The 17245-nt window shown below is 40.8% G+C and overlaps 2 protein-coding genes across 4 annotated transcripts; one reads left to right on the top strand and one right to left on the bottom strand.

Annotated features, from left to right (window-relative positions):
* Positions 1 to 811: 811 nt before the first annotated feature.
* LOC129817321 (guided entry of tail-anchored proteins factor 1-like) lies at positions 812 to 12625 on the bottom strand. Of its 3 annotated transcripts, none has more exons than XM_055872437.1 (5): positions 12514 to 12625; positions 10336 to 10501; positions 2135 to 2202; positions 1838 to 1952; positions 812 to 1298 (listed from the first exon to the last, which is right to left on the bottom strand). In XM_055872437.1, exons 1-5 carry the CDS (start codon positions 12601 to 12603, stop codon positions 1225 to 1227), a joined length of 513 nt encoding a protein of 170 aa, XP_055728412.1. In that variant the 5' UTR covers positions 12604 to 12625; the 3' UTR covers positions 812 to 1224. The 3 variants fall into 3 exon arrangements, with proteins under 3 accessions (XP_055728412.1, XP_055728430.1, XP_055728422.1); XM_055872455.1 differs by having other exon boundaries at positions 1892 to 1952; XM_055872447.1 differs by lacking the exon at positions 12514 to 12625 and adding an exon at positions 10873 to 11218.
* Positions 12626 to 13081: 456 nt separating this feature from the next.
* Positions 13082 to 16517, top strand: hmgn1b (high mobility group nucleosome binding domain 1b). The gene is made up of 6 exons (XM_055872469.1): positions 13082 to 13264; positions 14834 to 14860; positions 15040 to 15069; positions 15171 to 15206; positions 15324 to 15431; positions 15562 to 16517. Exons 1-6 carry the CDS (start codon positions 13247 to 13249, stop codon positions 15607 to 15609), a joined length of 267 nt encoding a protein of 88 aa, XP_055728444.1. The 5' UTR covers positions 13082 to 13246; the 3' UTR covers positions 15610 to 16517.
* The last annotated feature ends 728 nt before the right edge of the window (positions 16518 to 17245 follow it).

Below are 17245 nucleotides of genomic sequence, written 5' to 3'. Positions count from 1 at the left end.
CAAAACACTGACATTCCTGTCTTGCAGGAAATCACGCACAGAACGAGCAGCATGGCTGGTGGCATTGTCATACTGGAGGGTCATGTCAGGATGAGCCTGCAGGAAGGGTCCCACATGAGGGAGGACGTCTTCCCTGTAACGCACAGCGTTGAGATTGCCTGCAATGACAACAAGCTCAGTCCGATGATGCTGTGACACACCGCCCCAGACCATGACGGACCCTCCACCTCCAAATCGATCCCAATAAAGAGTACAGGCCTCGGTGTAACGCTCATTCCTTTGACGATAAACGCGAATCCAACTATCCGTGATTTTCAGATGTAGAAAGGCCTCTTTAGTGTCCAACGTTTTCATAACTGTGACCTTAATTGCCTACCGTCTGTAAGCTGTTAGTGTCTTAACGACCGTTCCACAGGTGCATGTTCATTAATTGTTTATTGTTCATTGAACAAGCATGGGAAACAGTGTTTAAACCCTTTACAATGAAGATCTGTGAAGTTACTAGGATTTTTACAAATTATCTTTGAAAGACAGGGTCCTGAAAAAGGGACGTTTCTTTTTTTTGCTGAGTTTATGAACTGTAACTCAGCCAAATCTTTGAAATGGCTGCATTTATATTTTTGTTCAATGTAGAAACACTTTTCTTTAAAGTATATTTTGTGTAGGCCTACCGCGTGACTTTTGATTCACTTTCAGATCGGCATCTAATTTACAATAGACTAGCTAGAGGTTGACCTTGCACTTTCTATAACAGCCTTAAACTTCCGTGACATTTATCATGTGTGTCTTAACTTATAAATCCAGGCACAAATAATGTTTGGCATGTTTTTATTGATATGTCAACTAGAAGAATAATTCTGGAAGAGGGTTAGAAAAGTAGGCAACCAACAAACACAAATGGAAAGCAGAACACTGTCATGTGGGTAAAATAATGATATGGCTTGAATCCTTCAGAAAACAAACAAATTGTAACCAAAGTATTAAGCCACAATTTTTCACACTAGTTTCATGAAGAGGAATGGATTTGTAAAGAAAGAAAATGCAACAAAACAACCCTGCTGGTTTATCAAAATAAAAGAAACAGTCTCAACATAAAACATTTAAATATCAAGGCCAGTGTATGAAAAATATTTACAAACCTTCTCATTAAATTGAACGAAATAGCAACAAAGGTAACAACAATTGCATAATTTGGTCTCACAGTAGACAGTACAGTTCAGGCTGTCAAGCCACCGCTTGGAGAATTATAGCCACTACCCTGTTACAAACAACGAGCCAGCATGTGATTCCAACACCACCTGAAACACAGGCACAAGAGCAGGTGAATGAATAATCATTATATTACCGTTTAGATCCAGATCCAGATCAATGTCATCTAACCTCATTTAAAAGTGTCAACGATCAAGATTCTCAATCACAGATCAAGCCAAACAATTTAAAATCATAAAAATGTGACAAATCCACATGCAGGGATTTAGAAGTGATCCATAGGTATTACTGTTCTTAGAGAAACAGACTTTTGGGTTTAAATAGAGCTGAGGAAACATCTGCTAAAAAAATACTCTTTAAAGATGAGGGAACTGGTATTCATTCTGCTCTCTTTGAGCTTTAAAACAAAACAGACATTGAGTTGAATGGATTGAATAGCACTAATACAATCCTCATTTACCTCCATTACTGTTCAGTTATATAAACAGTAGAGATATCTGCATACCTAAAGGAAGCTACAGGTGCAAAGTAGTGTAGGCTATACACTGTACAGTAAGTTCTGTTATCCTGAAATATCCCTGTGTGGTGTTAGAGCCCCTCTCAGGGCAGGCGCTGTAATCTGTTTTACCTGCTACTCCAGATGGGAAGGCCACCATTCGCTCTAGAGGAGAAATCCACTTACTGGGCAAGACCGTCACTGGGTCAACATAGTATTTCCAGATCAGAGAGATCATCAGCACAGCCTTGGAGAGACAGAAGGGGGGGGGGGGGGGGGAAATCAGTCATCATCCCCAGTCCCAAATCTCTATTAAATATTTGCATAGTTTCCTATTGCAAGATTGTGAAATAATCCTAGCTACTATGGAAATATACCAATAAATGTAAAATTAAAAAATAAAAAATAATTCTGCTCTACTTCACTTACCTGCAGAATATAGTACACTATGTTGACGACCCACTTGATTTTGGTCTGCTGACCAGTTCTGGATTTAACTGAGATAAGAAAGGAAAATACAAACTTCAGACAACAAACTGACGACTGGGTGTGGTTTCCCCACATGGAGACAATTTGTCACAATGGGACTGTAAAGGTGTCCGCAGGCTTCCCATCCAAAACAGTTTGGAACAGTTTGTGCATATATTATGATGGCATTTTGTGATGTTTTGGTCTTCGGCCGGGGTTTCTGCGGCTGTTCGTGCACACAAAAGCATTTCTTGAGGCAAGCGAAGTCGGTGAAACCGATTAGTCTCTCGATGAATGACAACAAACACTTCATTGAAGAATCCCTACTGTTGACCAATCAACGACGAAGGGGCATAGACTTCAGCTACCAACTTCGGCTTGCAACTAGAAACATTTGTGTGCACGAACAGCTGAGAAAACCCTTGCCGAAGACCAAAACTATAGTCATAATATATATATAATATACATATATACACTGCTCAAAAAAATAAAGGGAACACTTAAACAACACAATGTAACTCCAAGTCAATCACACTTCTGTGAAATCAAACTGTCCACTTAGGAAGCAACACTGATTGACAATAAATTTCACATGCTGTTGTGCAACTGGAATAGACAAAATGTGGAAATTATAGGCAATTAGCAAGACACCCCCCAAAACAGGAGTGATTCTGCAGGTGGTGACCACAGACCACTTCTCAGTTTCTATGCTTCCTGGCTCATGTTTTGGTCACTTTCGAATGCTGGCGGTGCTCTCACTAGTGGTAGCATGAGACGGAGTCTACAACCCACACAAGTGGCTCAGGTAGTGCAGTTCATCCAGGATGGCACATCAATGCGAACTGTGGCAAAAAGGTTTGCTGTGTCTGTCAGCGTAGTGTCCAGAGCATGCAGGCGCTACCAGGAGACAGGCCAGTACATCAGGAGACGTGGAGGAGGCCGTAGGAGGGCAACAACCCAGCAGCAGGACCGCTACCTCCGCCTTTGTGCAAGGAGGTGCACTGCCAGCGCCCTGCAAAATGACCTCCAGCAGGCCACAAATGTGCATGTGTCTGCTCAAACGGTCAGAAACAGACTCCATGAGGGTGGTATGAGGGCCCGACGTCCACAGGTGGGGGTTGTGCTTACAGCCCAACACCGTGCAGGACGTTTGGCATTTGCCAGAGAACACCAAGATTGGCAAATTCGCCACTGGCGCCCTGTGCTCTTCACAGATGAAAGCAGGTTCACACTGAGCACATGAGCACGTGACAGACGTGACAGAGTCTGGAGACGCCGTGGTGAACGTTCTGCTGCCTGCAACATCCTCCAGCATGACCGGTTTGGCGATGGGTCAGTCAGGGTGTGGGGTGGCATTTCTTTGTGGGGCCGCACAGCCCTCCATGTGCTCGCCAGAGGTAGCCTGACTGCCATTAGGTACCGAGATGAGATCCTCAGACCCCTTGTGAGACCATATGCTGACACATGCACATTTGTGGCCTGCTGGAGGTCATTTTGCAGGACTCTGGCAGTGCACCTCCTTGCACAAAGGCGGAGGTAGCGGTCCTGCTGCTGGGTTGTTGCCCTCCTACGGCCTCCTCCACGTCTCCTGATGTACTGGCCTGTCTCCTGGTAGCGCCTGCATGCTCTGGACACTACGCTGACAGACACAGCAAACCTTTTTGCCACAGTTCGCATTGATGTGCCATCCTGGATGAACTGCACTACCTGAGCCACTTGTGTGGGTTGTAGACTCCGTCTCATGCTACCACTAGAGTGAGAGCACCGCCAGCATTCAAAAGTGACCAAAACATCAGCCAGGAAGCATAGGAACTGTGAAGTGGTCTGTGGTCACCACCTGCAGAATCACTTCTGTTTTGGGGGGTGTCTTGCTAGTTGCCTATAATTTCCACCTTTTGTCTATTCCATTTGCACAACAGCATGTGGAATTTATTGTCAATCAGTGTTGCTTCCTAAGTGGACAGTTTGATTTCACAGAAGTGTGATTGACTTGGAGTTACATTGTGTTGTTTAAGTGTTCCCTTTATTTTTTTGAGCAGTGTATATATATACGAACTGTTCCAAACTGTCTTTAAGGCTAGCAGGTGAGACTGTACAACAGCTGGTTAGGAGTTGAGCGAGACAGTGACAGAGAGGTCAGCAGAAGTGTTGCCCCTCCCCAAAGAAGCTTTGGTCAAGCCACTGGAAGTGTCTGACGTCAAGGTCATCTTTGTCTTCATTCATCCTCCACCAGCTCCACCCTGAGGATTATGGGAGATTTCTAATTCAAAACTCTCATGGATTCATACCGATAGCTGCATTCACCTAATCACTTCAGCCAACTACCCTAAAGATATGAAAATTTCTACTAAACATTATTTCCCTCTGCCATTGTCCTTGGACTATGAATTTGAAATGATAGGAGGTGTGGTAGAGTTACTGTGACTCCAGTGAGAACAGGAATATGCAGCCAATACAGCACATTCTACCCTTAAAATAAATGTCTATGGAGTGTAGTACGAACTACTTAAAATGGCCTCTACGAGTATATACAGTGCCTTCAAAAAGTATTTACACCCCTAGGCTTCCCCCCCCCCCTCCCTCATTGATGTGTTACAGTCTGAATTTAGAATGGATTACATTTAGATGTTATGTCACTGATCTACAAACAATACCCCATAATGTCAAAGTGGAATGATGTTTATAGAAATGTTTACAAATTAATAAAAAATGAAACGCTGAAATGTCTTGAGTTAATAATAATAAGTATTCAACCCCTTTGTTATGGCATGCCTAAATAACTTCACGAGTACAAATGTGCTTAACAAGTCACATAATAAGTTGCATGTACTATGTGCAATAAAAGGTGTTTAACATTAATGACTACCGCATCTCTGAAGTTATTAATTACACTTTGGATGATGTATCAATACACCCAGTCATTACAAAGATACAGGCATCCTTCCTAACTCAGTTGACAAAGAGGAAGGAAACTGCACAGGGATTTCACCATGAGGCCAATGGTGATTTTAAACCAGTTAAGAGTTGAATGGCTGTGACAGGAGAAAACTGAGGATGGATCAACAACATAGTAGTTAGTCCACAATAATAACCTAAATGACAGCGTGAAAAGAATTCCAATATTCCAAAACATGCATCCTGTTTGCAATAAGGCACTACAGGGCTCCCGAGTGGCGCAGCGAGAAGCGTCACTGCAGTTCTGGTTCGAATCCAGGCTGCATTACATCCGGCCGTGATTGGGAGTCCCATAGGGCAGCGCACAATTGGCCCAGCGTTGTCCGGGTTTGGCCGGGGTAGACTGTCATTGTAAATAAGAATTTGTTCTTTTTTTCTAATAATATTTTTTATTTATTTCACCTTTACTTAACTAGGCAAGTCAGTTTTAAGAATAAATAAGAAACAAATAAGAAATAAAAATAAGAAACAATACTGTCCAGCCGTATTCATTGACCTGGCCAAGGCTTTTGACTCTGTCAATCATCACATCCTCATCGGCAGACTCGATAGCCTTGGTTTCTCAAATGATTGCCTCGCCTGGTTCACCAACTACTTCTCTGATCGAGTTCAGTGTGTCAAATCGGAGGGCCTGTTGTCCGGGCCTCTGGCAGTCTCTATGGGGGTGCCACAGGGTTCAATTCTTGGGCCGACTCTCTTCTCTGTATACATCAATGATGTCGCTCTTGCTGCTGGCGAGTCTCTGATCCACCTCTACGCAGACGACACCATTCTGTATACTTCTGGCCCTTTTTTGGACACTGTTAACAACCCTCCAGATGAGCTTCAATGCCATACAACTCTCCTTCCGTGGCCTCCAACTGCTCTTAAATATAAGTAAAACTAAGTGCATGCTCTTCAACCGATCGCTGCCTGCACCTGCCCGCCCGTCCAGCATCACTACTCTGGACGGTTCTGACTTAGAATATGTGGACAACTACAAATACCTAGGTGTCTGGTTAGACTGTAAACTCTCCTTCCAGACTCACATCAAACATATCCAATCCAAAGTTAAATCTAGAATTGGCTTCCTATTTCGAAACAAAGCATCCTTCGCTCATGCTGCCAAACATACCCTCGTAAAACTGACCATCCTACCGATCCTCGACTTTGGCGATGTCATTTACAAAATAGCCTCCAATACCCTACTCAATAAATTGGATGCAGTATATCACAGTGCCATCCATTTTGTCACCAAAGCCCCATATACTACCCACCACTGCGACCTGTATGCTCTCGTTGGCTGGCCCTCGCTTCATACTCGTCGCCAAACCCACTGGCTCCAGGTCATCTACAAGACCCTGCTAGGTAAAGTCCCCACCTGTAGCACACGCTCCAGCATGTATATCTCTCTGGTCATCCCCAAAGCCAATTCCTCCTTTGGCCGCCTCTCCTTCCAGTTCTCTGCTGCCAATGACTGGAACGAACTACAAAAATCTCTGAAACTGGAAACACTTATCTCCCTCACTAGCTTTAAGCACCAGCTGTCAGAGCAGCTCACAGATTACTGCACCTGTACATAGCCCATCTATAATTTAGCCCAAACAACTACAGCTTCCCCTACTGTATTTATTTATTTTGCTCCTTTGCACCCCATTATTTCTATTTCTACTTTGCACATTCTTCCACTGCAAATCTACCATTCCAGTGTTTTACTTGCTATATTGTATTTACTTTGCCACCATGGCCTTTTTTTGCCTTTACCTCCCTTATCTCACCTCATTTGCTCACATTGTATATAGACTTATTTTTCTACTGTATTATTGACTGTATGTTTGTTTTACTCCATGTGTAACTCTGTGTTGTTGTATGTGTCGAACTGCTTTGCTTTATCTTGGCCAGGTCGCAATTGTAAATGAGAACTTGTTCTCAAGTTGCCTACCTGGTTAAATAAAGGTTACACATACTGCAAAAAAATGTGGGAAAGAAATTAACTTTTTGTCCTGAATACAAAGCATTATGCTTGTGGCAAATCCAACAAAACGCATCACTGAGTACCACTCTTCATATTTTCAAGCACGGTGGTGGCTGCATCATTTTATTTGTTTGTCATCGGCAAAGACTATGGAGTTTTTTAGGATAAAAAGAAAAGGAACAGAGCTAAGCACAGGCAAAGTCCTGAAACAAAACCTGGTTCAGTCTGCTTTTCAACAGGTACTGGGAGACAAATCCACCTTCCAGCAGGACAATACCCTAAAACGCAAAGCCAAATATACACTGGAGTTACTTACCAAGACAACATTGAATGTTCCTGGCTTAGTTACAGTTTTGACTTTAAAAGAGTCTTGAAAATCTATGGCAAAACTTGAAAATTACTATCTAGCAATGATCAACACCCAACTTGACAGAGCTTGAATCTAAAAAATAAAAAATAAAAAAAGAGCAAATATTGTACAATCCAGGTTTGCAAAGCTCTTAGAGACTTACCAAGAAAGACTTAGCTTTAAATCGCTGGCAAAAGGTGATTCTAACATCTAACAGCAGAGTTGAATACTTATCTAATGAAAATATTAGTATTTTATTTTTCCACTATTTATTTTTGTGGCTTGTGGAAGTGGTGTGCTGCTGAATGGTATTTTGTGTAGATCATTGACAATAAATAACAATTAAATCCATTTTAATCCTACTTTGTAAAAACAAAATGTGGAAAAAGTCAAGGGGTGTGAATACTTTCTGAAGGCACTTTATCAGTTTCTTTTGGACTGAATAACGGCCCTGCATTTGGTCACCACTGTGGTTTGTGGAAGTTGTGTGCTGCTGAATGGCACGTTCTTGAAATGGAGCCTCTTTCCTTTCCATCTCTGTTACTGTCAGGGGCTCCAGAGATTATAGCGGGAAAATGTAAAAAAGGTGAGTGAGTTGAGAGAAGGCTGATGGCAACAGGCTGCAGCTGTGCAGATGCCCCCCCAAATAAACACTCAGCTATTACCTTTCCTCTTAACATACACGAAGTGTACAAAACATTAAGAACACCTGCTCTTTCCATGACATAGCTTTAACCTGGATTCACATGGTCAGTCTATGATCCCTTATTGATGTCACTTGTTAAATCCACTTCACATCAGTGTAGATGAAGGGGAGGAGACAGGGTAAAGAAGGATTTTTAAGCCTTGAGACACGGATTGTGTATGTCAAATCTAATTTTATTGATCACATACACATATTTAGCAGATGTTATTGCGGGTGTAGCGAATTGCTTGTGATCCTAGCTCCAACAGTGCAGTAATATCTAACAATTCAAAACAATACACACAAATCTAAAAGTAAAAGAATGGAATTAAGAAATATATAAATATTAGGATGAGCAATGTCAGAGTGGCATAGACTAAAATACATTACAAACTGGGTGCTTCGAGCCATGAATGCTGATTGGCTGACAACTGTGGTATATCAGACCGTATACAATGGGTATGACAAAACATTTATTTTTACTGCTCCAATTACATTGGTAATCCATTTATAATTGCAAGAAGGCACCTCCAGGGTTTGTGGTACATGGCCAATATACCACGGCTAAAGGCTGTGTCCAAGCACTCCGCAATGCGTCGTGCATAAGAACAGCTCTTAGCAGTGGTATATTGGCCATATACCACACCCCCTCGTGCCTTGCTGTTTTATTGGAATACAGTATATGCATATGAAATGAGTAAAAGAGTATGTAAAAATGATTAAAGTGACTAATGTTCCATTATTAAAAAGTGACCAGTGATTCCATGTCTATATTTATAGGGCAGCAGCCTCTAAGGTGCAGGGTTGAGTGACCGTGCTAGTAGCCGGCTAGTGATGGCTATTTAACATTCGGATGGCCTTGAGATAGATGTTGTTTTTTAGTCTCTCGGTCCCAGCTTTGATATACTTGTACTGACATCGCCTTCTGGATGAAAGCGGGTTGAACAGGCAGTGGATCGGGTGGTTTATGTCCTTGATTATCTTTTTGGCCTTCCTGTGACATCGCGTGCTGTAGGTCTCCTGGAGGGCAGACCGTACCACCCTCTAGAGAGCCCTGCGGTTGCGGGGGCGGTGTAGTTGCCGTACCAGGAAGTGATACAGCCCGACAGGATGCTCTCAATTGTGCATCTGTTAAACTTTGTGAGGGTCTTAGGGGCCAAGCCGAATTACTTTCAGCCTCCTGGGGGTTGAAGAGGTGCTATTGCGTCCTCTTCACCACACTGTGTGTGTGGGTGGACCATTTTAGAAGCTTTTCACCTTCTCATCTACTTTATTGTCCAGGGACTGAACATTACCGAGCTATATACTCGGAAGCGGTGGATGGTGTACACGCCTCCTGAGTTGGACTAGAAGTCCACTCCGAATACCTCTTCTCCGCCAGCGGAGACTTGGAGCAGCCTCTGGAATAAGTTCAAATGCCCTGGGGGCTATGATCAAAGGATCCAATTCTGGAAAGTCGTATTTCTGGTCGTAATGCGGGTGAGTTACCGCTGCTTTGATATCCAAAAGTTATTTCCGGCTGTAAGTAATAACACAAAAAAAACGTTCTGGGCTAATAATGTAAGAAATATCACACAAAAAAATGAAATACTGGAAAGTTGCTTAGATGCTAGCAGAGCTTCCATGTCTATTGGCGCCATTAAGAGGGGGCTAGACAAAATGTTTAAGTGCCTTTGAACGGGGTATTGTAGTAGGTGCCAGGCGCACCGGTTTGTGTCAAGAACGGCAACTTGACACAACTTCCCACAACTGTGGGAAGCATTGGAGTCATCATCCCTGTGGAAGGTTTAAAAGCTTGTAGAGTCCATGCCACGACAAATTGAGGCTGTTCTGAGGGCAACTCAATATTAGGAAGGTGTTGTTAATGTTTTGTTCACTCAGTGTACATGTGCCTAGTCCCCAATAGAGACATGGAGCAAATTGGTTATTAGAGTTTTCCCATCTACTAAATCAGCTGAGGGGAGAGAAACAATTGGTGATATTCATAACTTGCGCAATACCGCCGCCATGTCTCATTATATTAATAGTGTTAAATTTTGTGAAAATCTAAAAGTTTGGGGAACAATGCATACTTGTCTGTGTTGACTGTAGATAATAAACTATATTGGTTATGTTGAATAAGGTGTTGTGTGAGGCCTTTTGGTGTGACATTTCTAGAACATGTACATAAACGATCATAGCGTTGAGAGGGGTAGAGACAGAATGCCGTCCACTATTACCATAAGTCTTCAACTTGTCCGTCATCTTGTTGATCTTGCGCTCGAGCCGTGCGTACCTGGCGAACTCATCCATCATGTTGATGGAAGAAAGCTCCTTCTTCATGGCCTGAATCGCTGCCCTCATCTCCATCTCATCTTCCACATTCTTCTGGAAAACTTTGGACAGCTTCAATAGAAGAAAATACAGCCCAAAATATAAATCTAATGGTTTCTAAGCATGTTATACACAATGTGCATTCTGATTCACTTAACTACTGGACAGTGACTGGCTGGGGTAGCCTGCTTAAAAGTGAACTATGCAGTAAGGTATCATCACAGATAATTATGTTATAAAACTGCAGGGTGTTAGCACAAAATAAATGCAGGAATTAGCACTAATCCATGGCTGATTAAGAGGGATTCATGTGTTTTCTCCAGTTATTGATTTGATGGCAACATACTTGTGTATTGACAGTATTCTATTTGCTATTAGTGTTGCACGATAAATCGAAACATATGTACTTTTTTAAATATTAGACCATGAAAAACGGTTCATACTAGAATTGTTGTTACTTTCGGTACTTCTGTAAAAAGCCTGCACTGGGAGTCTGGGCTGCATTCTGTTAGCTCAACCATCATGTTGCACCGAAGTTAACACACTTGAATAATGTGACACAGCATGTAGAAATGTTTAAACTGTTCATAACTGTTCAGAAAACAATGTCCATACAGGCTAGAACACCTTACAATGCAAAAAGATACAGTAGCTTCAAGCTTTGAAGGCTAACTTTCCTTGCTAGCTGACAGCTAAAGCTAACATCAATTCACTTCCCTAGTACTTTGTGATATTATGCAAACCATAACACAAAATATGCTGATTTCAAAGCTGATTGCCTCCAAAAAATGTATTCATTAACTTATTTATTTGGTCTCGGTCTCTCTCTCAAATCTCTCCCAAAGATTATCTATAGCCTCTGCTGCTCTGATGGGCCGCTCCCCTCTTGCCTTTGAATGACGTCATTAATGATTAAAGCAACAGAGCACATTTTTATCAAAGAAGCTATTTCTAAGTAAATGTTGATCAGTACAACAAATAAGTCCCAAATGTAAGGGAAACAGATTGTATGTCACCTGTAGCCCTATGAAATCAGCCAAAACAAGCTCAATAACTTAATGCATGCACACACTCCTACTGAATATGCATTCACTTGTATTGTGGATAGGCCCTAAACTACATCTTAATTTACACCAGTTTATCTAGAGATGTACAATTCAAATACCATTATATTGTTATGTATTCATATTGGTAAAAACAAAGTCAAACGTATTGTATAATGTATTAATGAATGCATGCATACATGGCTGTCTCAGAAAAACTTTGATGTAAAACAATTCTAACATAATGATTTCAAGCATTTCGCTACACCCGCAATAACATCTGCTAAATATGTGTAGTGACCAATACAAGTTGATTTGATATTGAGCTCAATAGATGCCCAATAATTGAACAGAGCAGTAGGTGAATTTAACTGTCTGGATCAAGCGCCATTCGATTACTTTAGCTAATATGCATTCTTGTTTTGTTGTTAAGGTATCGAGTGTAAAGTATATATAAACTTGAAGTCAAAATGCTGGTATCGTGACTACACTATCTGCTACTGTGGCCTACTATGTGGTCAACACGGGATTTGGTGTTTAAGGATCTGACAAGATTTTACATTAGTTTAAATGTTGCTTATGGAAGAAGAAAAAACTCATTTGAATCAATATCACTTTTCCATAGCACTAAACCCATGAGATATGCACAGCTAGACTCCATTATACACGTGATGTTGTTTTCCAGATTTCAAACTCCAATTTACTACATACCAAAATCTGGCATTTACCGTTGTATCACGGAAATGTCTTAGACTAAAAACGGCTATGGTGCTAAAAAAGAGCAAGGGAGGATCAAGTCAAATAAATTCATAGGGCAGATTACATCGTTTTGGTGAGAGGGAGATGAACAGTCACAACCAGCCATTAACTGCCGGCGGGTCTTTGTCGATCCCTCCCAGTAGAACGAACGTCATGTCATGTCTCTGTGCTAAAATGTTACAGATAAACATGCCGGCGCAACTTCAAAGTTTGAACACACATTTACCGGCACAACTGGGCTACACTTTCTACACAATGTTACCACATGAATGGCATACTCACATAGGAGGAAATTGAAGGTAACAACATTTTGACGAGGTTGCACAAGACCACAGACCCTAAGACCAACAACCAGACGTACACAGTCGCCATTTTCCTTTGATTATTTACAATAGCCGTCGCTAGGGAAGCACACCCCTATGTCTTTCTACCCAGTGTATATTTAAAAAAAAAAATACAGATAATTTTGTATTTTTGCCTAGTGACGTTGGCCTGTTTTATTTATTTTCTCCCAAAATCCTACGTGTATCAAAATACTGCATTGTTACTTTGTATTCTGGTAATATGGGGTATTGTGTGTAGGGAATCTCTCCATATGTGGAGCTTAACGTTTTAACCAACATTTTGCCATAAAGGGTATGAGCAAAACAGTATAAGGAGTGGGTGTCGTGGTTTCCCACTCCTCGTCGAAAGGCAAATAAATATAGATCTGATTGGCATGTAAAGATATCCACACAGGTATCTCGCTATGATTTGAAAATGTGTTGACGACTCCTAAAGCCAATCAATGGCCAGGGGCGGAGAGTGGCTTGTCGGTCAGGTTAGCGCTGTAATGAATTGAATAGGGGGGGTGGAATCCAATCCGGTTTGAGCTAGTTTTGTTCCAATGGAACATTAACGTCTCGCTACGCTGTAATAGAACGTACTGTTTGAATCTTTTACCGAACAGTATTTTTCTTGCTCCGTTTTGGAACATTGCCCTCTTTTTTTCTTTTAACAAATACGCAAAACAGCCATGCCTAAAAGGAGCAAAGTAAGTATAATATTTTTTGTATTGATTGTGTGTCATTTGATAGATAAAAACACAATTGCATGAAATGCATGTATTTTTGCACGTACAATTGTTGAAATGTAGCCGCAAATGCAAGTTGTTTTGGTCCGCTTCGCTGCAACATTGTTACTGTTGTTGTGTGCAGTCATGAGTTTTAAAATGTATCACTCTGTTTTGATTTGCGAAGTGGCGGGTTTTCTTCGTCTTATCTCTTTCACGCTGTCATTTTACTCTTCGGAAATTAAGACTGGTTAAATACTAGGTACTTTATATTTACCTTATCCAGTCTTGTAAATTGGAGGGTTTGTCACCTTTTTTTTCATGGTGGTTGTTTAAAAATGACATTTACTGAATGCCAGACAAAGAGGTGTAGGGAGTTAACTATGATGGCCATTCTGCAGAAATAAAGTTGGTGACAATATTTTTTTGGCAAATAGGACTGCGCTTGTTGTATAACATTGAATTTTAATTGCATTCCGTGTATCTTTTAGATATGTATCCTTTAGTGTAATACCATTCAAATAACTTCATTTGTTGGGATATATGTTCAACGCTCGGTATGGTATGTACATGCAGAAGACTGCTTCTAGGGTTCTTCCAAAAGGGCACAAAGTCGTGTGTCATGGCTGCCCTTGTGAGGAAGACAAACATTTACGACGTTTTTCTTGCTTTGCAATATCAAAATTCATAGTTACAACGTAATCTGCTTAAAGGTTCACGCATGCCACACTGCATTGTGTAGAATGTTTGTGTGGTTTGATTTTTATTTTCGTGTGCCCTTCATTTTGTTGTTGGCTCGAGACAATTCTGAGTTATGCAATGGCGATTCATCGACATCACGGCTCCGCTCTTGTTGCTGGGGATTTTAGTAGATTCTGTAACCATTGAGAGTCGCTGAGGATCTCGGAGAGTTCGAAATTCGAATGAATGGCGGGAACGCAAAGTAGACTGGCTGGTCTGCGAAGAGGAGGACAGTCATGTTGCTTGGCAAATGTCCATTTATCACGAATGAATGCGTTGGTAGGAGGAGTCGGTATTCCCCTCTGTAGCGAGCCCAAGCAGCATGGAGAAAATGTTAACTGCATACTCCTCGCGTCCAGTCTACTTCTCAAAACCCATTGGAGGAAAAGGTCAGAAGGGCTTTTTCCATCCAATGGTGTTTGAGAAGGAGACCAAGTGCACGCAATTGAGTTCTTCCCAGGGTAATAATCATTGGCAAGTCAATTGGTACCTTACTTAAATGACTGAAGCAAGTTGACATGTACTGTATTTGTATTAGGTAGTTTATGGATGATGTAAGTGGAACAAACAAGCAGATATATGACAGTGACCATAACACTGTTGCCTCCTTAGGCCCACTTTTGATTACACGTTCAATTCAAGGGGTTTTATTGACATGGGAAGTATATGTTAACATTGCCAAAGCAAGTGAGGTAGATATTATACAATTTCTCTAATACTAATGGCATAATTGCCCCTCCCCAGTAAAACCCACTAAACACGGTTGCCCTGCTGAGTTGTCACTAACATTCATCTCTCCTTTTATCACAGGCAAACGCTGATGCTGAGGCAGCAGAGGTAAGTAACGTATTACTCAAATGTATTTTATTTGTATGTTATCAAGGCACTGGTTCTTTAAGTTTTTAAATGTTGAGTACAATTCCATTGCTTTGCCACCAGGGGTCAGCATTAACCATGTCAAAATCTGCTCCCATTTTTATTAAACAATTGGTATTTTCTTTTGAAATATTTTGCAGCCCAAGAGGAGATCTGAGAGATTGGTAAACGTGAGTATATTACACACCTTTTGTAGACACTTACATTTAAGTTGCACCCAAAAACAAGAATTTCAGCTAAGAATCACATGCTAAAATGCCTTTAATTGCAGAAACCAGCCCCTCCAAAGGCAGAGCCCAAGCCAAAGGTGAGGAAGTGCTGACATTAACCATGTCGAATGTACATTTAATAGTAAATTAAGTGCAGTAAAGGACTTAAGGTATTGTGTGCATATATACATATACATATATGCTTACATACACAGAAGGAGAAGGCAGTACCTAAGCCCAAGAAGGCTAAGGAGGTGAAGAAGGCTGCGCCTGATGAGAAGGAGGCGCCTGCAGAGAATGGAGAAGCCAAAGCTGAGGAAGAGGTAAGGGGCTGATGGGATATGTAGGTATTTCCTCTTACAGATAAATGAAAACACAATCCAATTGATGATATGGAAAGAGGATATGGTGCTCTCTATTTATTTATTACATTTATTTATGTTTGATTTTCAGGAACCAGCCACAGAAGAACCTGAACAGAAAGAAGATGCAGCAGAATAACATCTCAAACCACATCTTTTATCACTGCTCCCTATTCCTCTTTTTCTTGTACAATTCAGGGGAATATTTTTATTGACTATTTTCTAAATGCAAGTTTTTTAGTAGTTTGATTGTAGAAACATTTTTTTATGGAACAAAAAAATACATTTGGAGACGGATTTCATCACATCCTACATTTTTACATCTCCGGAACAATTACGGTTATTGTAAATGTCAAAGGTTTTTATTTTTGCCGTGGGGAAGGGGTGGGAATGGGCCAGGTTGCTGCATCAAGAACATGCAGGCACGTTGTTTACAGGATCCGGTCAAAACAGAGCTTGCCTGAGAGACTAACATTCCATAGGCTATATGAGGGACGGTATTTGTAACCTGTATTGTGGGGATGAATTACTCAAGGGGCAACACAGTTTTATTGTTTATAATGAGAAATGTTTTAGAATGTTGTAAGCTGTGGTCCGTATGTTAACCATTGTACTCATGCCATTTTTTTTTTTCTTAACCATTATGCTTAATAAACCTATTCCCTAGCACTGGAGTTCCTCCCTATCAGGCCTGTGCATTGCGTGTAATTGGTTTTGTCTCTGTTCTGTGATAGCATTGCAATAAATGTGTACAGCTGCTGTTTAAAAGGGTTTTCAAACTTTCTATATGCAGTGTGTAATGGTACATTGTAAATGGAATTGTGTTCTTAGCCAAGCTAATGACATAAGTGTGAAACATACTGTTGACTATGGTTCCTTTTGATGCTGAGAAACTGTACATCCACTTGAGCTGTCAAATACACAAACCAGCAATATTCATGTGGGTTTTAGGTATCAAGTACAAGTGTACAGTTCTTGTATTTTTTGTTTATAGATGTATCTGTGTCATGATTGGTATAAACAAACCAATAAAAAATGTGGTTGTAATCGTTTGATCTTTACTCATTGTGATATGTGAATCCAAACAATTGTGTAAATACTACACAGTATTTTAAATATGATAGTTTTGATTGTCCACAAATACATATTGCATTGGCTAAAGAAAAACATGTCAGTTTTGAGACTTTCATGGCAACAGCTAGTATCTGTCCTCAATGTGAAAAACTAAAATACATTTAAAGAGCATCTGCCCCTAAAAAGAAATGTCTAGTTTTGAAAACAGCCTTCGTGGCATCCGAGTCAAACATTCTAGTCAAAATTGAGTACAACTTAAATAGTACCGTTTTTGTAATCAAGTCAGTCTCGTCCGAAACGGAATGAAGGTTACTGTTAGTCTTCCTCGGGTTGGGTTTATTTCAATCCTTTCCACAGCAGCACCCAAGTAATCATACATTTGGAGCGCAGCTGCACTTTGGTTCGACATTTGATATCGCTATGGGGCTAGTAAGGGACCATCAGTAAATTGTCAATAGCTCCACATTTCAATGACAAGAAACAAACTATAAATTGTAGAAATGTATAATTAAATATTGAAAGCATTTAATGAGAACTAAAGAATGTGCAACATGAAAATATTGTCATATTTACATTGTAATTTATTGGCAGGTAGCCTAGTGGTTAGAGCATAGGACTAGTAACCGAAATGTTGCAAGATCAAATCCCCTAGTTGTTCTGCACCTGAACAAGGCAGTTAACCAACTGTTCCTAGCCTGTCA

This window comes from Salvelinus fontinalis, chromosome 2 (assembly GCF_029448725.1).
Source record: "Salvelinus fontinalis isolate EN_2023a chromosome 2, ASM2944872v1, whole genome shotgun sequence".
NCBI lineage: Eukaryota > Metazoa > Chordata > Actinopteri > Salmoniformes > Salmonidae > Salvelinus > Salvelinus fontinalis.
This window is presented reverse-complemented; position numbering and strand designations above follow the sequence as displayed.

Excerpts from the sequence above, each read along its gene's own strand:
- LOC129817321 (XM_055872437.1), bottom strand. The coding sequence starts at position 12,603 with ATGGCGACTGTGTACGTCTGGTTGTTGGTCTTAGGGTCTGTGGTCTTG. Across the intron at positions 2,203-10,335 it reads GGACAAGTTGAAGACTTATG|TTAAATCCAGAACTGGTCAG; the intron begins GTAATAGTGGAC and ends TTCTTATCTCAG. Across the intron at positions 1,299-1,837 it reads CTTCCCATCTGGAGTAGCAG|GTGGTGTTGGAATCACATGC; the intron begins GTAAAACAGATT and ends CCTGTGTTTCAG.
- hmgn1b (XM_055872469.1), top strand. Across the intron at positions 15,207-15,323 it reads AGGCAGAGCCCAAGCCAAAG|AAGGAGAAGGCAGTACCTAA; the intron begins GTGAGGAAGTGC and ends TTACATACACAG. Across the intron at positions 15,432-15,561 it reads AAGCCAAAGCTGAGGAAGAG|GAACCAGCCACAGAAGAACC; the intron begins GTAAGGGGCTGA and ends TTTGATTTTCAG.